We start from the raw sequence: 20,038 nt of genomic DNA on the forward strand, positions 1-20,038 counted from the left end.
TACTTAGTGGCCACTTTGTCAGTTACACCTGTTCAGCTGCTCATTACCTAATGCAAATATCTAATCAGCCTAACATGGCAGCAATTCAATGCATTTTGCCATGAATGAGCTGCTGAAGTTCAAGAAAGGAATAAGTATTTCAGAAACCGCTGATCTACTGAGATTTCCCCACACAGTCATCTCTGGTGTTTACAGAGAAAGGTCCAAAAAACAGAAAATATCCAGTGAGCGGCATCTCTCTGAGCAAAAAGGTCTCGTCGATGTCAGAGGACAATGGCCATAAACCTTGAAGATGACGGGAAGGCAACAATAACTCAAATCATCACCTGTTAACAATCACAGGCTGCAGAAGAGCATCTCTGAATGCACAACACGCCCTATCTGGAAGTAGATGGGCTACAGCAGCAGAAGACCGCACCAGGTGACACTCCTGTCAGCTAAGAGCGAGACACTGAGGCTATCACAGCAGGAATTTGCATTAATGAGCATCTGAACAGGTGCATCACTGTTTTCTTGTAGACTTTCATTTGTTAACAATGATGAGTCACAGCAAAGCTTTGATACATTAAGAAAAACTTTATTGACGTTTCTCATAAACAACTCAACCATTACAATTCAACATACTGCATTTTACAAAAATTGAAAGCTTTTTTTTTAAAAACAAAGAGCACAAGAAAAGTGTTGTAAAAGTATCACACATCATGCACACAATAATAGCAGTGTATATCACAATTATCTGATGTAATTGCTCACTCGTTAATCTCTGGTTAAGGCACATAGGGCAGCACTTAAGGGGTTACATCTCTTGACATCAAGGCAAGGCACAGGTGATGCTTTTCCAACAAGACTGACTTCAGGATTGTCTCAAATGTGGCTCTTATCTGTGTTAATATTTAACTCTGGTGAGCAACTTGTAACCCTCAGGTTTTTTGGGTGTAATCTGCTGCACGTCCTTTTTATGTTCTCAGCAACACGCGATCCCACAACTCACCACAACAAGCAAAAGATTTAAAAACAAAACAAAACAGTACACACACAAAAAAACAAAACGATGGATATTCTTATCAGAAGTCAATAATACATGAAAGACATTAATGAAAATCAATAAATCAGCACAACATGAGTTTGTGCCCTACTTAAGAGTAAATACTCAGTGAAATCACAGACGCACACACACTCAGATTCTCACTTTCTCACTCCCATGCTTCTGCCTTTCCGCTTTCCTGCCCCTCAACTCAACCCGTCGCTCCTCCTGACTTCTGCAAGCAGGTGAATCAGGAGGTGCTTCATTTTTCCACCTGTACTGCTCCTTAACCTGACCTCCATTTGGAGGAATGTGAAGAATGTTTATGTAAAAAAACCAACAACTTCCCCCTACATATTTTTGTTATCATACCTGACAGGTGAAGCATGACCTGAGCTGTTCTTAAAGGATATTACAAATTGGTGCTGAGTGACAAATTCAAAAATCCCTAAAATTTGAAAACTGAAACTGTTATGACGACACTGCCTCCTTTGCAGCAATATTTGCTGGTTTTTTCAGCGCATCAAAGCGTAGGAGGCAGTGGCCAACAGGAGGAGCTGACAGGCCCTTTTCACTCTCTTTTCTATACGTCACATGAAAGCAAAGAACATTTACTGATACAGTAAAAAAGGAAATCATTGTCATAAAGTTCTACATTTAACAGGATTCTGTCAAAGTGCACAATTGGGGCTCTCAAGAGAACATATTATGCAAATAAGGATACAAAGATACATTTAAATACAAGTTAAAGAAAACAAAGTTAACTGTATATTCACAGCAATCTATCAACACCAATTGTATTAAAAGGTGACTTTTACTGACCAAGAGCCACACCATCCAAAATCCTCATCATTCAACTCTTAAACCCGCCAACGGTGTGAGGGCCAGCACTGCCGCACCCGCCACCTTAGCTGACCATTCAACACACATACGCGCATACACACCTGGAGGTATCTATGGTTACCCCGAGTTACATCTTTACATGTAAGTGTACAGGTGAGATGTGGCAGCATTGCACGACAACTCTGTGATAAACCTGCGTGGCTCCCAAAGCATCCAGACCAAGCAGTAAAAGTCACACAATATCCTTACACACACACAGACACACACACACGCGCGCGCGCGTGCACACACACACACACACACACACCAGACATGCACACCATTTATTCAGAGCAGTCTACAAGTTTGATCCACAAAAGGCTTCTCACATCCACAAAACCACCCCACAAGCCCAGTACACCGATGGATTAACGTCGTCCTAACTACTTATCATACAATAAACATCCAATTATAAAAAAATAGGCACGGATAAATATAACTTACCAAAAAAAGGCAATAATGAGTGAAATAATAATAATTAAAAAGGAGCAAAAAATACAGCTTAGAAGGCATTAGCAAGGCTGACTGTAAAAAGTGAGGTGATGACACAGGTGGAGCGCAGGAAGAGAAACACACATATGGGAAGTGGAACTTAATGGTGAGTGGTGATGACATGGGAAAAAAAAGGAAACACAAGGGAAGAGCCAACAGTGGCTAGAGTCCAATGTTTTCACAGCTTCTGCTCTTTACCTCTTCTCTTAACTCGGCTCTGGGTTGAGGGGTGAAAGAGTTCCGTATTTATGACAGATGATACTGTGGGAGAGCAGCTGGCTGACTGCTTACCACATTTCTATCAAGTCATTTTCAGTATTGGAGAAGAGGTAAAAAAAAAAAACAGAGCACAGTTCATTATTATGTTCTTTACCAGAGCTTGGCATAACTTTACTGTATGAGACAAACTGCATGAGTGCAGGGGGGACGAGGTGAGTAATCCGACCTGGTCACTCAGATCAGTATTTTTGGATATATTTTTGTTTCTCCAGAGACAACTGTTGGCTCTCGCCGGATATTTTCAGTGTTGTTTTTTGCTCATCAGAACTCTTATTAATCATCAGTGACCTAAATCTTGAGGTTATACTTTGCACAGCAATGAAAGCAGAGTGCTGGGAAGTTACATTTTTTTAATATTGATGGTTTGTGAGTATGACAAATGAGTGCTGGCAAAAACTCAATAATGTAATTGGGAGTACCACCCTTTGTTTTCACTTAATGACTTTTTGAGTTCACCTCAAAATTAAATATTTTAACACGTGTCAATCTATTCATAGAACACTATGTGAAAAGGTGAGTAAATGAGCTTGTAGTTTAATCTGATCTCAAGATTTAAGACTGATTTTCCTCAAACTACCAATACAAAAGCACATCTCTCATGCTGATCTGGTTCCACTTTATCTCTGGTTGCAGAAAAGCCATTAGTGTTATCAGCTTCTGAGCATTTCCACAGAAAGGCTATTAAGACAACAAAAGATTCACAGCACCGCAACGAGTCTTGCTACATGATGCTGTGAGGAAATAAATTAGCTCACTGACACTGTGGTTTGAACTATTAAATGTGCCTCTTATTAAAAAAACAAAAAACAAAAAAATGGGGTGTGGTTAGTTTTTGTGTGCTGTGTATGTGTATGAGTACTTAGTTAGTTCTTTAGTGTTTGCTCTCATGTTGAGAGAGTGTCTGTGTGTGCGACTCTGTTCATGGTCATGACTTGAAGTATTTGTCATTGTAACGATGGATGGTTACGCAGCCGTGGTAGGAGATGGCTCGAGGCATAGAGGATGCTCCCATCATGATGCCTGTTGCTGGGTCGTAACACAGGACGGTGTCTGTGGCTTCGCCGTTTTCCCCCCTGCCACCGAGGATGTAGATTTTTCCGTTACACACTGACATGCCACAGCTCTCCTGCAGTTAAAGAAAGACAGAAATTAAAGGGTGCATCGTCAAAGTGTAGAACTTTTCATATTCTTATGGCTAAAGTCAGTTTGTGGATTCGGGCACTCAGCGTCTGTGTTTGATAGTAACCTGTTTGTTGAAGGTCTGAGCCACATGCATCCAGTAGTCCTCTGCAGGGTCGTAGCAGTAAATTGACTTCGTGAGACCGCCGCACACATAGATCAGATTGTTGAGAGATACTGCTGAGATACACCGCTTGGCAATGGGGATGCTGGCACGCAGCAACCAGGAGTCTGTCTCTGGATCATAGCACTGAACCTGTGACATAAGTTTAAACATAGTGGTGTTTTACAATGATGAAAGGTTCAACTTTATCTTTCTTTATCTTAAAAAAAAATATCTATACCAGGTGTTGGGAAAACAGCTGTAAAAGCAGTAACAACTAAAATATGTAAAGCCCATTCGGTGGTTACTGACTCTTCTGTGGGTTGACATTAAGTGTGTCTCTGTGTGGTTTTGCATACAATCCAAACATTCTCTCACCCACTTATCTTTAAAATAGCCTCACCCCAAAAAGTTTGGTCTCTAACGACTCTCATTGTGCACAGGGTCTCGCTGAGACAGATTAGGACCTTTGGGACCGATCTAAATGACCCTGTTAGCAGACCCAAGAGATGAGTAGATCAAAAATCTGGAGTCAGCATCGGCTCTTAGTCTTATCAGGCTGCCCCTCTGCCCATCAATGTGTTTTTTCTACTTTGCATAGACATAAACAAATATGCCAGCTATTTCACGGACGTAAAAAAAACTGCTTCGTTGGAACTTTAGATTCCTAAGAAAGCCAGTGTCTTCCTGTTTACTACCAACAATGTGGCCTGTCATTCAAAACATACTGAAACTATTCCAAGGTACTTGTTAAATCCAAACTCTGAGGCTATCTGTTTCACATAGTAGCGTGACAGATGACAAATGACCTAATCCTTAAGTAAGTTATCGCTATTATTACCTAACAAATGGTCAGTCATCATGTGCTACTGTATTTTTCTCCTTACTGTAACATTTCTGAATATGTCAGCATGTTAAGCTGTTGTAGTTTTACTCCTATGAGTAAATGCTATGAAATAAAACCTGAAATACAGTACAATTACAGCATTCCATGGAAATAATAGCCTGGATACAATTAACAACGTGAAACAAGATAAATCAGGACCAACCTGACTAAACAGGACGTACTTGTAACCTACGTAAAACCATCAGTGAGTGTTTAACAGATTTTGTACTCCAACTTTATGAAAGCTAAAATGCTTGGTAAGAAATGATTGCTACTTAAGCCTTCTCTTTAACTCAATTCAGGAAAAAGGGGAAAATCTGAACTTTATATAAATCATGCAGTGACCGAGAACTATGAGGCCTGTACATATATTATGTTTTATGTTGTGTGACGTAAAGGAGCTTGAAAAAAAGCAAAACAAAACAGGATTTTGAACTTCCATTGCACACCTGTAATTATGAAAACAAGTTATTTGACACTGAGAGCAGCTTAGCTGCCATCACTATGTGCTTGAGTGTGTGGGTGCTGAAAAACAGTTTATCACCTTGTCTGAACAAGTTTCATCGTCAGGCCCTCCTCCAATGACAAAGAGCTTTCCAGCACAGCTGGCCACAGCTGGAGAGCTGACTGCTTCTTTCATGGGAGCCACTTCTGTCCAGCGGTTAGAGAAGGAGTCATAACACTCCACACTGCTCAGGCGGCTCTGTCCATCATAACCACCCACAGCATAAACCTGAGACACACAAATGTACGAGGATCAGATGAGGGGCCAAAATTAAAAGTAAGAGAAATGTCAAGCCTAGAGAAACAAAATTATTCACAGCAAAAAGATGTTTGCGTTCAAGTTCACTACTTCATGAACGTGAACAATAGCTTCTATGTCAGCTTTTAGAAAACCAGTTCATCAGGAGCAGAGTGTTGATGACGTGCTTCTTCTGAATAGGCTCAATTATCAGTTTCCTTACTGCAAAGCCCAGCTCATCTGTTCACCTTTTAACATAAAATGGTCATAACTACGAACGTCTGAACTTGAAAGCATACTTGTTACAGCCTGAATTTCCACACCGTCATTCTGCCTGATGAAGCAAATCTGGCAATCACTATGCATAAACTATATTATAAACTACAGCAACAGAATTGGGGATATTGTGCTGACATGAGACGGACCCAACAAATGCTAAAACATGATGAAAAAAATCACAGCAGGATAAATATTGAGATGATAAGGCACAAATAAGACTGTCAAAGAAAAAAAAAGAACAGGGTTTTGTGAAACTTTGTGAAAGACACAGATGTATTTTTCAGTTATGCTTATGACATCCTCTGTAAAGGGCTCACGTGTCAAGAAAACAGTGAGGAGCATTACTGGTTACAAGTGCGGTGTTATGCAAGAGAAAACCTTCGGGCTGTTCCTGCCTCTCTGCAAAATAGGAAACATAAATAAGTACAGACAAGAAAAAGAGGAAAACAGGAGAGAGAGGAACAAAGAAAGATGGAGGGAAAGAAGAGGAACAAAAAGACGGAAGCTGATGGGACACATGGTTATTAGCATTAAACGCCCGGCTAATGCTGAATAGCACTACTGTTTTTCCAACTGAAAAACCGACAATCCCTATTATTGTTTACAACTCGTGCGGTTACAAAGTAGTATTGTCTCTGTCTGCATTCGTGTATTTTCAGTGACAGAAATGCATAACTGAGCTGACAGTTGGTGGCGAGCAGCTGCCACATTGTAACTCACTGAATAAGACTGTGGGCATGCAGGCCAACTGCAATTTGTTTATTTTTAATAATTAATGTTGATACAGCTGATAAACTGTAAATGTGGGTGGTTTTTTCCTAAAAGTGAGAGACGTGAGAGAAGCAAAGAGCGACAAAGAAGAAAACAGGCTACTGAGAGATAAAGATAATCAAGTGCAAGGAGTTGTTTAGAAAGGATTTTTTTAAACTACTGGTTTTGGTGAGCTGTTTTTTTCCTCCTTTGTATTTGTATTAACAACAATTTCAATCCAGTCATATGTAAAACTAGATACACACCTTAAAGTCGCCCACAGTAATAGCAGCAACAAATGTAAAGGATCTTTTTCTTACTTATGTAATTGTGGTGGGCTGGCGCTTTAAAGAGCCATTGAAGATATCCAGACACAAGATTGTTTAAAGAAGGTAGTGGAAAGGAGTGGGGGTGGGGCACTGGATCACTGTATTTGCACCCTTGCCACTCTGCACTCTTTTAATAAGACACCAGCTTTTAATACACTATGAAAATCTAAGTCTGTCAATACTAGGACATACTGGCAGCGCAGACAGCAAATACTGACCTAAAGTATGCAGCTGTCATAAAAATATGCTGAGCTAAACAAAATCCTTAACTCTGCAGACACAATTGCAAGTCACTGAACATGCATGCTAGTTTTATGACCATATTTAAGTGCTGAGCCGCTGGTTAAATGATTAACAGCTTCCTTAACATGTGCTGAGGTAAGATACAGCAAGTTACAGCAAGAGAAACACAGAACAACTGCAGCAGGGGGACAAAAACACGAGCGTATAAATAGAAAGAGCGAAAGAGTGTGTGTGTGTCTGAGAGAGAGACTGACAGAGAGAGGGTGAAACATATAATAGATGTGAACAGCCGTCACCATGTGCCACCATAACAGCGACAGGAAAACAAGTGGTGACCTATTTTAGATTATATCTATGGAAACTAGACCAGTCCAACAGGATGTATCAGACTGCAGGACACTGAGAAGTGTACATATGTGTGTGTCTGTGTGATCTTATACCTCAATCCCCGTGACAATCAGCTCTTTGCTAGAGGTTTACACTTCAGCAAACCTTACATTCATTAATCAACTTTAAGTGTAGTAAGATTAAACCCGGACCTGCATTGTGCTTTGTTATTCTAAACTTGCAACTGGCACATCAGTGCTTTTTCACCAAAAGGGGAAATTACAAGCTGAATGAGGAAATGAACTCAGGAGGAGGGGAACTGAATTCTGAGGAAACCAACAAACAGAAAGATACATTGTTAAGGGGCAAAATGTCTCAGAGATAAAAAGCCAGATAAAAATCTGGAATGAGACCATAACAAAAAGGCACAAACTGGAAAAACCTTCCAGATCTACATATGAGGAAATGAAATGGGGGGTGAATACCAAAGGATTCTGAGGTAAAATGATAATATAAATATGCACTATACATATACATTCAGGTAATTTTAAAAATGGTAGATAAAGGTCTTATCTCTGACAGACATTTATTTACCTTCAGTTAGGAGGACGGCTACTAAAGCGATCAAGAAGGATAAAAACTTTTAATGCTTTAAGAAGCATTTTTTTTATAATTACTTGACAGACCATCAACAAGCAGAGGATAAAAGAGAATACATCATAGAGTAATCCATGTTTCTATGGTTTTAGATACGCTTACATTTTTTGTCCAGTTTTGAGTTGCAAAACTTGAACTTTGGTATAAAAATTGAGCTTTTTTCATTTAACAGGTTTTGCATGGGAGTGCCCAGCCAGCTACAGACTCTTACCATTAAACGTGGTTTCCTTTAATGTACCAATATCAGTCATGTTTTCACCACACATGTGTGCACGGTTCACTTTGTAGTTAATTACTGACTCTTGAAGCCACACCATGACCACCAACTAATTACCACACTGTTGTGGAACAGCAGCACGTACACCAAATGCACATCTGTGGTTTGCTGTGGCAAGGCAACAAAATATTTTGAGTGTTGTGTAAAAGTCATAGAAAATCCAGTGTAGATCAAAGAAACGTCCTAAAAATAATTAAAGGATGTTTGCACTACAGCCCTACGAACGATAAGAAGTCCCTGAGTCACATCCCCTGTGAGAGAGTAAATACAGCGCTATTTCAAAGCTTTCCAAGAATACTTGTAGTCGTGTCCATTAACTTCATGTTTGCAATAGTTTGAACTGAGCATTTGTCAATAAAGTGCACATGAGTGATGTATTGGCCTGAACATAAATTTATGGGCATTCATTAACCAAAACAACTGTCCTTCTTTAGACGACATCAACAACAAATGTCTACAGTTCAGAAATTTCGTCCGACTAAAGGTTCAATTCTTTATCGATTCTCTTAGTAATCAATTCTCTGTGTGGAAAACAGTCCGCCTACACAGGTCTGAATCTGAACACAATGCAGAAACAGAGCTCAGGCATGCATGCGACTCCTGGGTCCACTGCGGTAATTCCTATTTTGGAATGTGCAGCTGTCAGGAGAACATGCCAACGCTGATAAAAGACACTGAATAAATTTGGAGGCGTACAAGTTTAATGGACTGGTAACAGTTCTAAAGCAGAAGCACTTATCAAGTTCTGTCTGTAATGAAGACAGACTTAAAAAACCAGCATATTACATGCACATAAACTTCATTCTAAATTATAATCATAAGTCACCTTTATTGCAGAATAAATCCACAGTCCACAGGAAAATTAACAACCTTGTACAGTATATTTGTGTGATGAAGACTATAGTATGGACCCAATGCATGTTTACAAACTCATCTGGAGCTCTTGAATCTATGTATAGCTGTACTGAGAAGAAAATATCTGTAAAAGATCATTCAAAATATTTTTTGATAGTTGAGTTACTTTCAGCGTGGAAGGTATTAACAGGATTGTATACGAAGATTTGTGAGATGACACCAACTGTTTACCAAACCTTCAGTTAACACAGATATGTGACAGCAGAAAGCAGTCTATAGCCAAATAGAAAAAGATGACTTAGTGTGTGTGACTTCATCAGGTTTAAAGCTAGATATCTAATGCCAAAAACCCCTACGACTTCTTAACTATTTCCTTCAAGCCTCAATGGAAAACCATAGCTGCAAAACAAAAATGAGACACATGACTGAACCACGTCATTATAAAGTAGTCAAAAAGCTCCATGGAACAGATTCCAGAAATTCCTAAACATTTGCTCTTTTGTACTTTATCTCAAATATATTAAAAATCCTTTGGAACAAGGAAATAAGAAACAGTAAATATACTGAGCGAGTGACACATTGTTTTTTATAGCACTCAAATCTTTGTAATCACACGTCATCACATGCACACAAACTTTACTGAACTTTAACTTTCAAAGTACACATGCTGGATTTACACTGATGTAATGGCGCGTTATGCTGTAGCACATTGTGCAGCACTGATTGCTTGACTGTAAGCTACACTTTTCTCTATAAATATTCCTATGTGGCCAGGCTGTGCTAGCTATGAAAAACCTCTCTGAGACAAAGAAATCTTACATTTCAAGACATTTTGATTATGAATGTCTATAACATCTTCAAAATAACATGTGTAGTAATAAGTACAAGTGACAGTTGAATAATTTTCTGTGTAAAGTATATGAAATGACCGAATCAGCTACAGCTGTTTAGTCAGCTCTAAACAGTAGCTTGTGGTTCTTTTAAAGACGAAAGCAAACTTTTGTCTGTTGAATAGGCTCCTGTGTATCGGGGTTTGTGAGACGAGTTGGCAACAGCTGTTTACAAACCCTCAGGCAACACATGGATGTGTGACAGCAGAAAGCAGGCTATAATCATATGGAACTGCAATAACAATTACTGTAATTTTTTCTTAGAATTATTGACTGAATCAGGTTTAAGGCCAGATGCTTAATGTCAATCATCCCTAAGTATACAATGCCTTTAGCAATTTCTAAAACTATCACCTGACCCGGAAAAGTGTGGAATGAGACCTATGTTGAATATGCAAATTCGAAAGCAATCGAAAACTTCCACGGAAAAGATTCCACAGATTCATGTAAACAAGTAAATGTCAGCCCCTATCTAAGACTTGATCTTAGATAAGTTAGAAACTATGTAAGGAAGTAAGGAAGATAATGATGGCGCTACGCATTCTCTTTATGCTTCTCCGATGAACCCATTACTCAAGTTTCTGTAAACACACATCGCATTTTTCCTGTGAAGCATAGTTGCAGGTTAGTTCCTATGTAGCCAAGATTAAATAGCTATGAAATGTTGGAGACAGACAGATATGACATGCTGGAAAAAAAAAACAACAACAGCTGTTCTGTCACCTGTTATAGAAAAGGTTACAAAAATGTCTTTTAGAGAGTGTTCACAATTTCTACAAGACATTTAAAAAACAAAAGGAAATTGATTTGAAAAACTGCAAGTAGCAGACACTTCACACTCTATCATGAACTAACTTGTGGTGTTGCTGTGGTGCTGTCACTGGGTAAAACCTGATGCTGAAACTTAAATCGAGTCAGACATCAAGAGGCATTATGTCCCTCCTTACCTTGCCCAGTAGCACACCCATCTTGTGCCTCCAGCGACCTTTGTTAAGAGAAGCCACTCTGATCCACAGGTTGAGCTGGGAGTTATACATCCACACATCCCTGCTGTTTATACGACCACCTAAAAAAACAACAAAATGAATACAGCTCTCATGAATACAGTTAAGACAGCTCTGAGTTCAGCTTTGAGTGCTATACATTTTAAAACTCTATTTACTATTAGTCTAACAATGTGGTCGATCCTATAACGCTACTCTTGATGAGCAGCCCACTTTGGGTGTTAAGTAATAACTTATCACCTAACTAGGTCCGAGTTGTAAGTCTTATCTGACTCTGATACACACGCACACATACCCATGCAATTATGTTCCAGAGATGAAATCTGTTTTTTGTTTGTATTTACCTTCAAAGCAAACACGCAAAATGAAAGGATCTTTGTCTGCTAACAATCTACTACTACTGCAGCGCATTCCTTATCTGTCATCTGTGACATTGTGGAGAATAACGCATCATTTGACCATGTAATGACATGAGCCAGCCACATTTCAAGCAAGCCCAAACTTGTGCCCCTTCTTGTCGCCCTGCTGCCAAACATAGACAGCAGGAAAAAAGAAAGAACCTCCCCTAAATATTTATTAAACTACAAAAAAATTTAAAAAATAAAAATGTGTCAACAGTAAAGTTGGTGTCAACGGTAAAGTTGGAAGTGAAAAAGGTAATGTTATCAATATTGGAAAAAAAGAAATAGGTCTAGGAAACAGGTTGTTGGCTTTTATCCAACAACCTGTTATGTATCGCGTGTCAGCAGTGCTCAGAAGGTTGTTTACTTTGTAAAGCACACAGATGAGTGGTTGTGTGGAGCAACGATAAAGTGGAACAAAGGTGGAAAAGGGTCTTCTGCAGGTCTGTCTGTAATTAATGTTCAATCATTTAAGAAGAACCAAAAAAAGCTACTTGCAGCATGTATCAGCTCAATCAGTCTGCAGGAAGAAAAAATCCAGACAGTGTGCTTCTCCTGAAGATCTGCTGTTGAAAGATTTGCAGTGATGGAGACTTTATCCCTCCAAAGACAGACATGTATATTTGAAAAGCTAGTCATAAAAGCAGTGCTTCTTTGGAATGGGGTCTTTTCTCTTTAAAAATGTCTTCCCGGATGGGGAGGGCCACTGCTAATCACTGTTTTTAAAGCACAAGAATCCACGACTTTGGGAGGTCCCAGACATGATTTATGTGACATTTGCATGTCTTTGAAATACCAATAAGCATATCTTAGAGTATGTCTTAGAATACCAGTCATGAAAAAGCAACTTGTGAGATGCAATCCATGTATGCCACATGTATGTGGCATGAACATGTGTTGCTGCTCACTAGCTGATAATACAGTAGGAGGCTTATTGGAGTGTTATTGACCTAGGTAGGTCAGTACTGGCCAGAGTTCAAGTCGAAGGACAGAGAAGCCAGGGACACTTTCTATACCCATATCCTATTTAAGACCAGAAATAACTGCAGCTGTGCTACATACCGGAGGCCCTGTATTGCGACAGTGCATGAAAAAGGGCAGACAGAATGGTGGTATGTGCAGGAATGTGACTGAGACAAAAAAAAAGTTGAGGAGGGGGGATTCAATGTATCAACACACACAAAAGAGAGAAAGTATGTCAATAAAGATCGCAACAGGCTATAAAGCAGTGTTGTGCATGTACGTCTGGGGGACAGACGCGGGGGAGGGAGGGGTATGTTGACGTTTTCATGCTGTTTGGAGGCTGAGTGATAGCACACACGTGAGGACTTGGCACGGGACAGCACTGCACTCTTTACTAAAGGGGAGAGCTTTCTTTTTTTTCTCTCTTTATTTTTCCCCTCTTCTCTAGCAATGTTTTTATCCATTACTGCAGTGCAGCTCATATAAAGCATGTTTGAGCATGAGAAGGCCTAGCAGGCACATCAGAGCTCTTGTTAATACTTTTTCTTAGGAAGAAAAACATGTTAACCTCCAGGCTCTCAAGTAAACTATACAGATATAAGTCTAGCACACAGCATAAATGTAAAATAATGTTTTGACATTGGCAAATACCTTTACTCTGACCTCACCAGTTAAAATAAATGAGGTATTACTAACATCTTATTTAATGTAGGATGTATTTTCACCAAAGGAGACTTGCAACACACTTGGCAGCAGTTTGAAAAATGCAGCAGTCTTGCCAAGCGCCCATGAAGGCTATACCTCAGGTTAAGATTTACAGTAAAGCTTCTTGCAGAAAAAACTATGGAAACAGACTTTTTCATCCTTATATGAAGAAGATTCAGAGAAACCTGGAGAAACGGTGTCAATTTGGTGACCTTGGGAAGTGGTCAGTAGGAAGAGAAAGAAGGACAGAAACAGCCAGTGAGGGTGTCTCATAGCACTGAGCCTGCAGAGTGCCTCCAGATGTTGCGCTCATATTTTCCTTCAACTCGAATGGGCTGAGGCCTTAAAAATAACATGGGGCAAACAGTCACCGTGGCCTTTCCTGCCTCTCCACTGAGAGATTAGATGGCAAGTCAAGCACAAACTGACTGTATCTGATGTATACCCAGTACTAAAATATTACTTACCTGAATTCTAAATGTCCACTAGCAAAAATAATACATTGAAAAGTAATTAAAAAGAGAAAACAACTCATTCACTAATTAGTTCCTGAGTAGTTTAAGGTCAAGAAAGCAGTAACTTAAACTTGATGGTATTTAAAATTTCTCTGTGTTCAGGCTTCGATAAAGCCATGCAAATAAAGTGTAGCATGTGGGCTGGATCTTACCTGACACCAGGATGTCATTGCGAAGGGCGCAGACGGCGTACTCTGACTTGGTGAACTCGGGCAGTTTTGCCAGTGATTTCCATTCTCCTGTGACTGGATCGTAGCATTCGTTGTAGGGCAGGTTGAAGCCCCCTACCCGCTCACAGCCACCCACCACCACAATCACCTCTGAGTACCCAGTGGACCTTTAAAATAAAGAGCAGAGGGAGGGGGAGAGACATAGAAATTACAGATTAAGTACAAATGAAAGCACAAGTGCAGAAATGATAAAAACAAACAAAAAAAGAAGTTTAAATAATAAGGCCAGCAAGGAGGAATGAACATTGCAGTCATGGTGTCTAATTAAAAGGGTATGAATACATATAAACACGCATGTCAACACCTGGAGGGCGGGGACATAAAAGGTTTCAACAGGATTTACCTTCATTTATCTTCAAGGCAAAGTTCAGCTTACAATAAAGGCATCAATCTCGGGCACAACAAAAACACACTCGAGGCTAAGCTTAAGCTGAATTTCCATGATCACAAAGCTTTCCTCTTTGGCTGTTCAACACATGCCCTGGATATGACTACATTTCCTATGGGAGAGCTAATTAACTACAGCCTCTTTTCTTGTTCTACCATTCTAACATTCATATGTCAGATATTGGGCTGTACTGTGTTGAGAAGTAGGCGTATTTGCAGTTTCTCTCGTGGCTTGTTTGCATGTTGTCAGAAAAATGCACAGTTCCAGAGCTGGTTCAAGTACTAAGAGAAAGTCTGGCCCCGGAGCAGTTTAGCTTTGTGTCTAAGCTGTGTGGATGTGATCAGTTTCTTTCTAGAGGGTTCCCGGGGGAAGAGAAGTCCAGATGCATCTAACAACTAACAATACACCTGAAATACATGTCACAATGCCTTATAACGGACAACTACAATTGCTCCCTCTTTTCTTTAGGCAGGTCTAACAACAAAGGAGGCAGTACAGTCTACCATATGGCCTGCTTTTTTAGTCAGCACCTGCTTTTGTCCTTTATCAGAGACTTTAACATGCAGGTGTACAAAAGTAAACACATATGGCATAAGGGCTGCTTGGTAAATGGGTACAAAGTTAACAGGTGAGGACAAAGAGAACCCAAACACACTGGTGAGGTGAGTTAGACTGGTGATACGACAACGAGACTCAACATTTCATGATTACCATGTCTTGCATCACATAATTTTTTCTTTCCTTTATATCAAGTCTGTACAGGAACATGCCCGGCCTCCCTCATTATCATTTCCATTTCAAAATAGGACTACAAAACCCAGCTGAGTCAGTGACACACTTGTCTCTTCAACACACTAACACTCCCTGTGTTTTTCACACTGAAACACACACAACAACAACACTGGCAGGAGCACTGAGTTCAAGCGCATGTCGTAAAATCTAGTTATGCAATGCGGGATAAAAGATTGGCTAACTGCTTAAAAAGATGTTTTCTCTATCGCGGTGACATCTTTCATCGTTGTTTGAAACATAACAATTCAAAAAGGCTGGCAGAAAAGACAGTTCATTTATCACTCATGCAACTGTCACACACATTGTAGGCTAGCAAGTCACCTTCCTCATACCTGGGAGTCAACATTTTAGTTACCTTCGTGGACGAGTTCTGGGTGACATCATTTCATTTCCGAGCACGTGGTAGCGCCTGGCCTCGTGGAGAAGATGGTAGCACTCTGGGGCAGTCTGGATGAGCTGGTCTCCCTCCACGGTCTGAACAAAGTAGCTGGGGTGCAGAAGGGGCAGGCGGACATGGTGGAGGAGAGCCTTCAGTATGGGCTTCCTGGCCTCCACGCTGTAGTACACCCAGCGCATCACTGCCTCAAACACAAACTCTTCCTTACAGACAGAAAGTTCATCACTGTTAATGTACTCTTCCAACTCTTCTTTACGCAGGTCGAGGAACTCCTCGTGCAGAGCCACCTCTGAGAAGTTGGCCAAGGCATAACTCTGACAGCGGCTGGCCAGCTGCTTCAGAGAATGCGCCTCTGCAAAGCGCTGGATGCCCAGACAGTTGCACGGGTCCAGCTGATCCTCTAGGAACTTAGCGCAGGCATCACGGAGTGTTGTGATCTGGAAAAGGCTAGCGGTTTCAAAGAGAAACTGGACATTTTCAGTGGTGATTTTGGCACGGCCGGTGTAAACGTAGTTGAGAAATGACTCCATCGCCTCGGCTAGGATGCCATTAATCTCAACAAGCATCTCACGGCTCTCGCGGTGATCATTGCAGAACATGGCTCTGAAGTAGGAAGAGCAGGCAGATAGCACAGCGCGGTGGCAGGGAAACTCACGGCCCTGCACGCTGATGACCACGTCGGTGAAAAGGCGGCAGTCGCGAAACTCATTGAACACCTGCAGAATGCCCTCTGAGTGTGAGGATCCAGAGCAGAAGTCCAGAACATCCTGGCTGGCTATATTTTTAGATTCAACCTCAAACACCTTGGGAGACAAAAAGACGTGTGGTTTGATAAGATGCCACAAAAGATTTGGGAACAAATGTTAGTTATTTGTGTATCTTTTCTTTGACTGCACCTTGCGTTTGACAGCTGGCGAGTCTCTGATCCCAGACTCCTCCCTGTTCAACCTCCTGCCCAGCATCAATACCATGGCTGCCACCTTCAATATAGGTCTGTTTTATACTTTAAAAGATATCTGAGGATGGAGTAATGTAAAAATAGTATTATTATTATTATTATATTATCATGTTATTCTTTAGGAAATCGCAGCAGGGGATACTCGAAAAAGGGTGGTGAATATATAACAAGAAGCCCAATTAGATTACTGCAGTATGAAATGAGATCAGTCACCAAACAAACAAACAAAGCACTCACAGAGTAAAACCACAAAGCATGTGTTTGGAAGTAGGGGAGATCACGCAAGCCCCTCACAAGCACAGTTCTTAAACCAGTGGGGCAGAAACACAAAGTCTTACGTCACACTTTAAGAAACAATTTCCAAGGAAGTCAATCCCAACTGAACGCAAATCAGTATGGCACCTTGTCTGCAAAGCAGTTGTACCTTGCAGCAATACGGAGTGCATGAGCCGGAAGATGGCAAACAAAGAGACACGGGCGGGAAAGAGCCTGAGCAACGGTTGGAAGGCCAATCTACATGTCAGTCAGGTTTGAAGGCGTGGGGGCAGGGATGCTGTTGTTTGAACAAGTGCAAAGTCAAGGATACTAGTTTCTTTTTTAAAAGTATTTTTGACAATAACCTCTTTGAGAAGAAAAGACAAAACATCCAAGTGAGTCCCAGTAATTATGTTTTGTTACACACTGAAAGGTAGACATCTTTAGGTCACGGTATAAATAAAGTTCATGAAGTTCTTGAGAATATCTGCTCAAGAAAGGATTTATTATTATTTTTATTTTAAATCTATTGCACTGCTGTATTTTTAAAAGCCGGGAGCATGCTTGGCTTTTGCTCCGGTGAGGTAATTTATCTCTGGCTATTTTTAACTTGAACAACTCAACCCATTCACGTGCGTTAGCTTGTCCCCCACAGGCAGCTGCGGCAGCACCTCGCTGAAGTCATCCAGATTAAAGGACAGGTTTAGCCAGAGGTATCTGACGCAGATATCCTTTGTGATCAATACATAATAAGATGCATAATAAGATGCAGACATTTAAAAAAAACAACTACACCACAGTTTTTACAATATGCACTGATACACCGTTTGTTGGTACTGAAATTAAGCTAAATTGACACCGAAAAATGGCTGCAACAATACTCCGCTTGTTTTTTTGATATTTAAAAATAGTAACAGATGCTGAATTATGTGTTTATTTCATGTTAATTTAATATTAATAAGGTTCAACTCGGTAAGAAATATATCTACTTGTATATTTAGGTGTTTGGTTAAATAGCTAAACAGGCAGAAAATACTATATATGTGCTTCGATTAGTAAGACAAAAGAAACTTGCCTCGTGCCACCCGTTACCCACTTAATTTTGGTTTTTTTTTATGTTGGGCTGTTATTATACTCTATATAGCACGACAGCAAAAATAAATCAAAAAATCAATCAAGTAATAACAAAAGAAATAAGTCTAAAGTCAACAACCATAAATGTTTACTTAGTAAAATGTAGAAATTAATACCTTATGCAGAAAGTTCCAGATGAAGCTTCCTCCTCTCTCTCCAGTGGGTAAACAAATTTGTAGAACAGTAAATCTGTATCCTAAAAAAAGTTTGACTGTGTATTTCCCAGTAGTTATGGTCGAATGCTTATAAAAAACAAAGCAAGCTGATATCCAGCCGGGACATGTTGACTTGCGACGATGACAAAAACAAAGACTTCTAACTAGCTAACTGTAAACACAGACCCTTATATATTTGTCAGGGGGAAAAAAATTCCATCCCTTTGCCGCTGAGCATTATGGGTTGTGTAGTTCGGATTACTGTTTGTTATTGGGAGTTGAAGAAGGAGAAAACTACAATTACCAAATGCTTCCAGCCCTCCACGTGGCTTCCCTTTGTTTGCAAACAAACGCAACTTTTACCGAGGAAAAAAAAGTTGCTGTCAAGACGTGACGGCGATTGAAAAAAACACGGAAAATAACAGCAGTTTTTAAGCGCTGTTTATATGGACATGTAGAGGGCGGGCTAGTGTGTAGGACGCTAACGTCATTAAATAAATGTTTGCCATGTAAAACACTCACTTATATGACAGCGGATTTACACAGTTATATAATACACAGTGATACCCATAAAGGACATGCAGAAAACCTGTATAAACAACAGCACTTACATGACCCTATGAACACGTGAAAAAATACGAAAAGCAGCATAACAGACTTTTTTTTAGGTGAGGAAGGAGGAGCTTGGCCAGAATTAAGAATGTCACAACTTCCTTTTGCCTGATGCAAAATATTTCCCAGAGCTTCCAGCCGGTTTCCTTGAAGAACCAAGCGTGCTATCATTGGTGCAAACCCACACTTTACACAAATATATGCAAATACTTTACACAGATTGAAGTATAAACACCAAAAAAAGATAAGGTTGTATTTTGTAAAAGCATACAGTGATATTGGTATTCTACACTGTAGTGTAGTAGTACTATCATCAGTCAAGGTCAAGGTCAAGTTTATTTATATAGCACATTTCAAACAGCCAATGCTGCACAAAGTGCTTAACAATATACAAATGGCATTAAAAACAACAATGTAATACAATAATAACAATATAAAACAATAATAGGACAATAAAAGAATTAAAACAATAACTAAAACTATTTATATTAACTATTTATAACCAAAATGCTTGGGTCATAGTGTGTTAAAAGCCAGGGCATAAAAATGTGTCTTTAGTAATGATTTAAATTGCTCAAGTGTTTGTGCAGATCTAATATTTAGGGGGAGACTATTCCAAAGTCTGGGACCTGCCACAGAGAAGGATCTATCATCACGAGATTTGAGATAAGTCTGTGGGATGGACAGGTTCAAAGATGTAAGCTTTACCTTGGCTAGCTGTCCGAACTGAAAGAAGCAGGACTTAACTACTGCACTCACCTGCTTATTCAATTTAAAAGAACCATCAATGTAGACACCGAGGGTTTTTACATGTGTTTTACACATGAGGAGGAAAGGGGGCCCAGAGTGCTATCGATGTGATTAAAGTTGCCAAAAATGACAACCTCAGTTTTATTTTCATTTAGCTTTAAAAAATTTAATGACAACCACTGTTTGACTTCGTCAAGGCAGCGCAATAAGAGCTGGGGATGGTCTGACCCTGTAGATAAATCTGCAAATCATCAGCAAAACAGTGAAATGAAATTTTGTACCGCGAGAAGATGGAACCTAATGGCAACAGATAGAGTTCAAACAGGGCAGGACCCAAAATAGAGCCTTGAGGAGCACCGTAGGTATCATTAGTACCTTTCACATTTACAAGTCTCCCTCCCATGGTCAAAAGACTAAATAGGTGTTATTCGCCACAAATAAACAGGAGCATCTACAGGATGAAGCACTTGTTGGATGGTGTCATGTATGTTTTTTATGTATAGTAACCTTATTTATATTGATACACACAGTATCCTGCAAATATAATATACATTATTTAGAGGCTGAAAGCTTCAAAGAGACACT

The 20,038-nt window shown here is 39.9% G+C and overlaps 1 protein-coding gene across 1 annotated transcript; it reads right to left on the reverse strand.

Moving 5' to 3' along the window:
• Positions 1-561: 561 nt before the first annotated feature.
• klhl24a (kelch-like family member 24a) lies at positions 562-18,310 on the reverse strand. Its single transcript, XM_031743764.2, has 8 exons — positions 18,053-18,310; positions 16,486-16,605; positions 15,548-16,392; positions 13,935-14,119; positions 11,142-11,260; positions 5,390-5,578; positions 3,924-4,112; positions 562-3,803 (listed from the first exon to the last, which is right to left on the reverse strand). Exons 2-8 carry the CDS (start codon positions 16,558-16,560, stop codon positions 3,603-3,605), a joined length of 1,803 nt encoding a protein of 600 aa, XP_031599624.2. The 5' UTR covers positions 16,561-16,605; positions 18,053-18,310; the 3' UTR covers positions 562-3,602.
• Between the last annotated feature and the right edge of the window lie 1,728 nt (positions 18,311-20,038).

This window comes from Oreochromis aureus, linkage group 18 (genome assembly GCF_013358895.1).
Source record: "Oreochromis aureus strain Israel breed Guangdong linkage group 18, ZZ_aureus, whole genome shotgun sequence".
Lineage (NCBI taxonomy): Eukaryota > Metazoa > Chordata > Actinopteri > Cichliformes > Cichlidae > Oreochromis > Oreochromis aureus.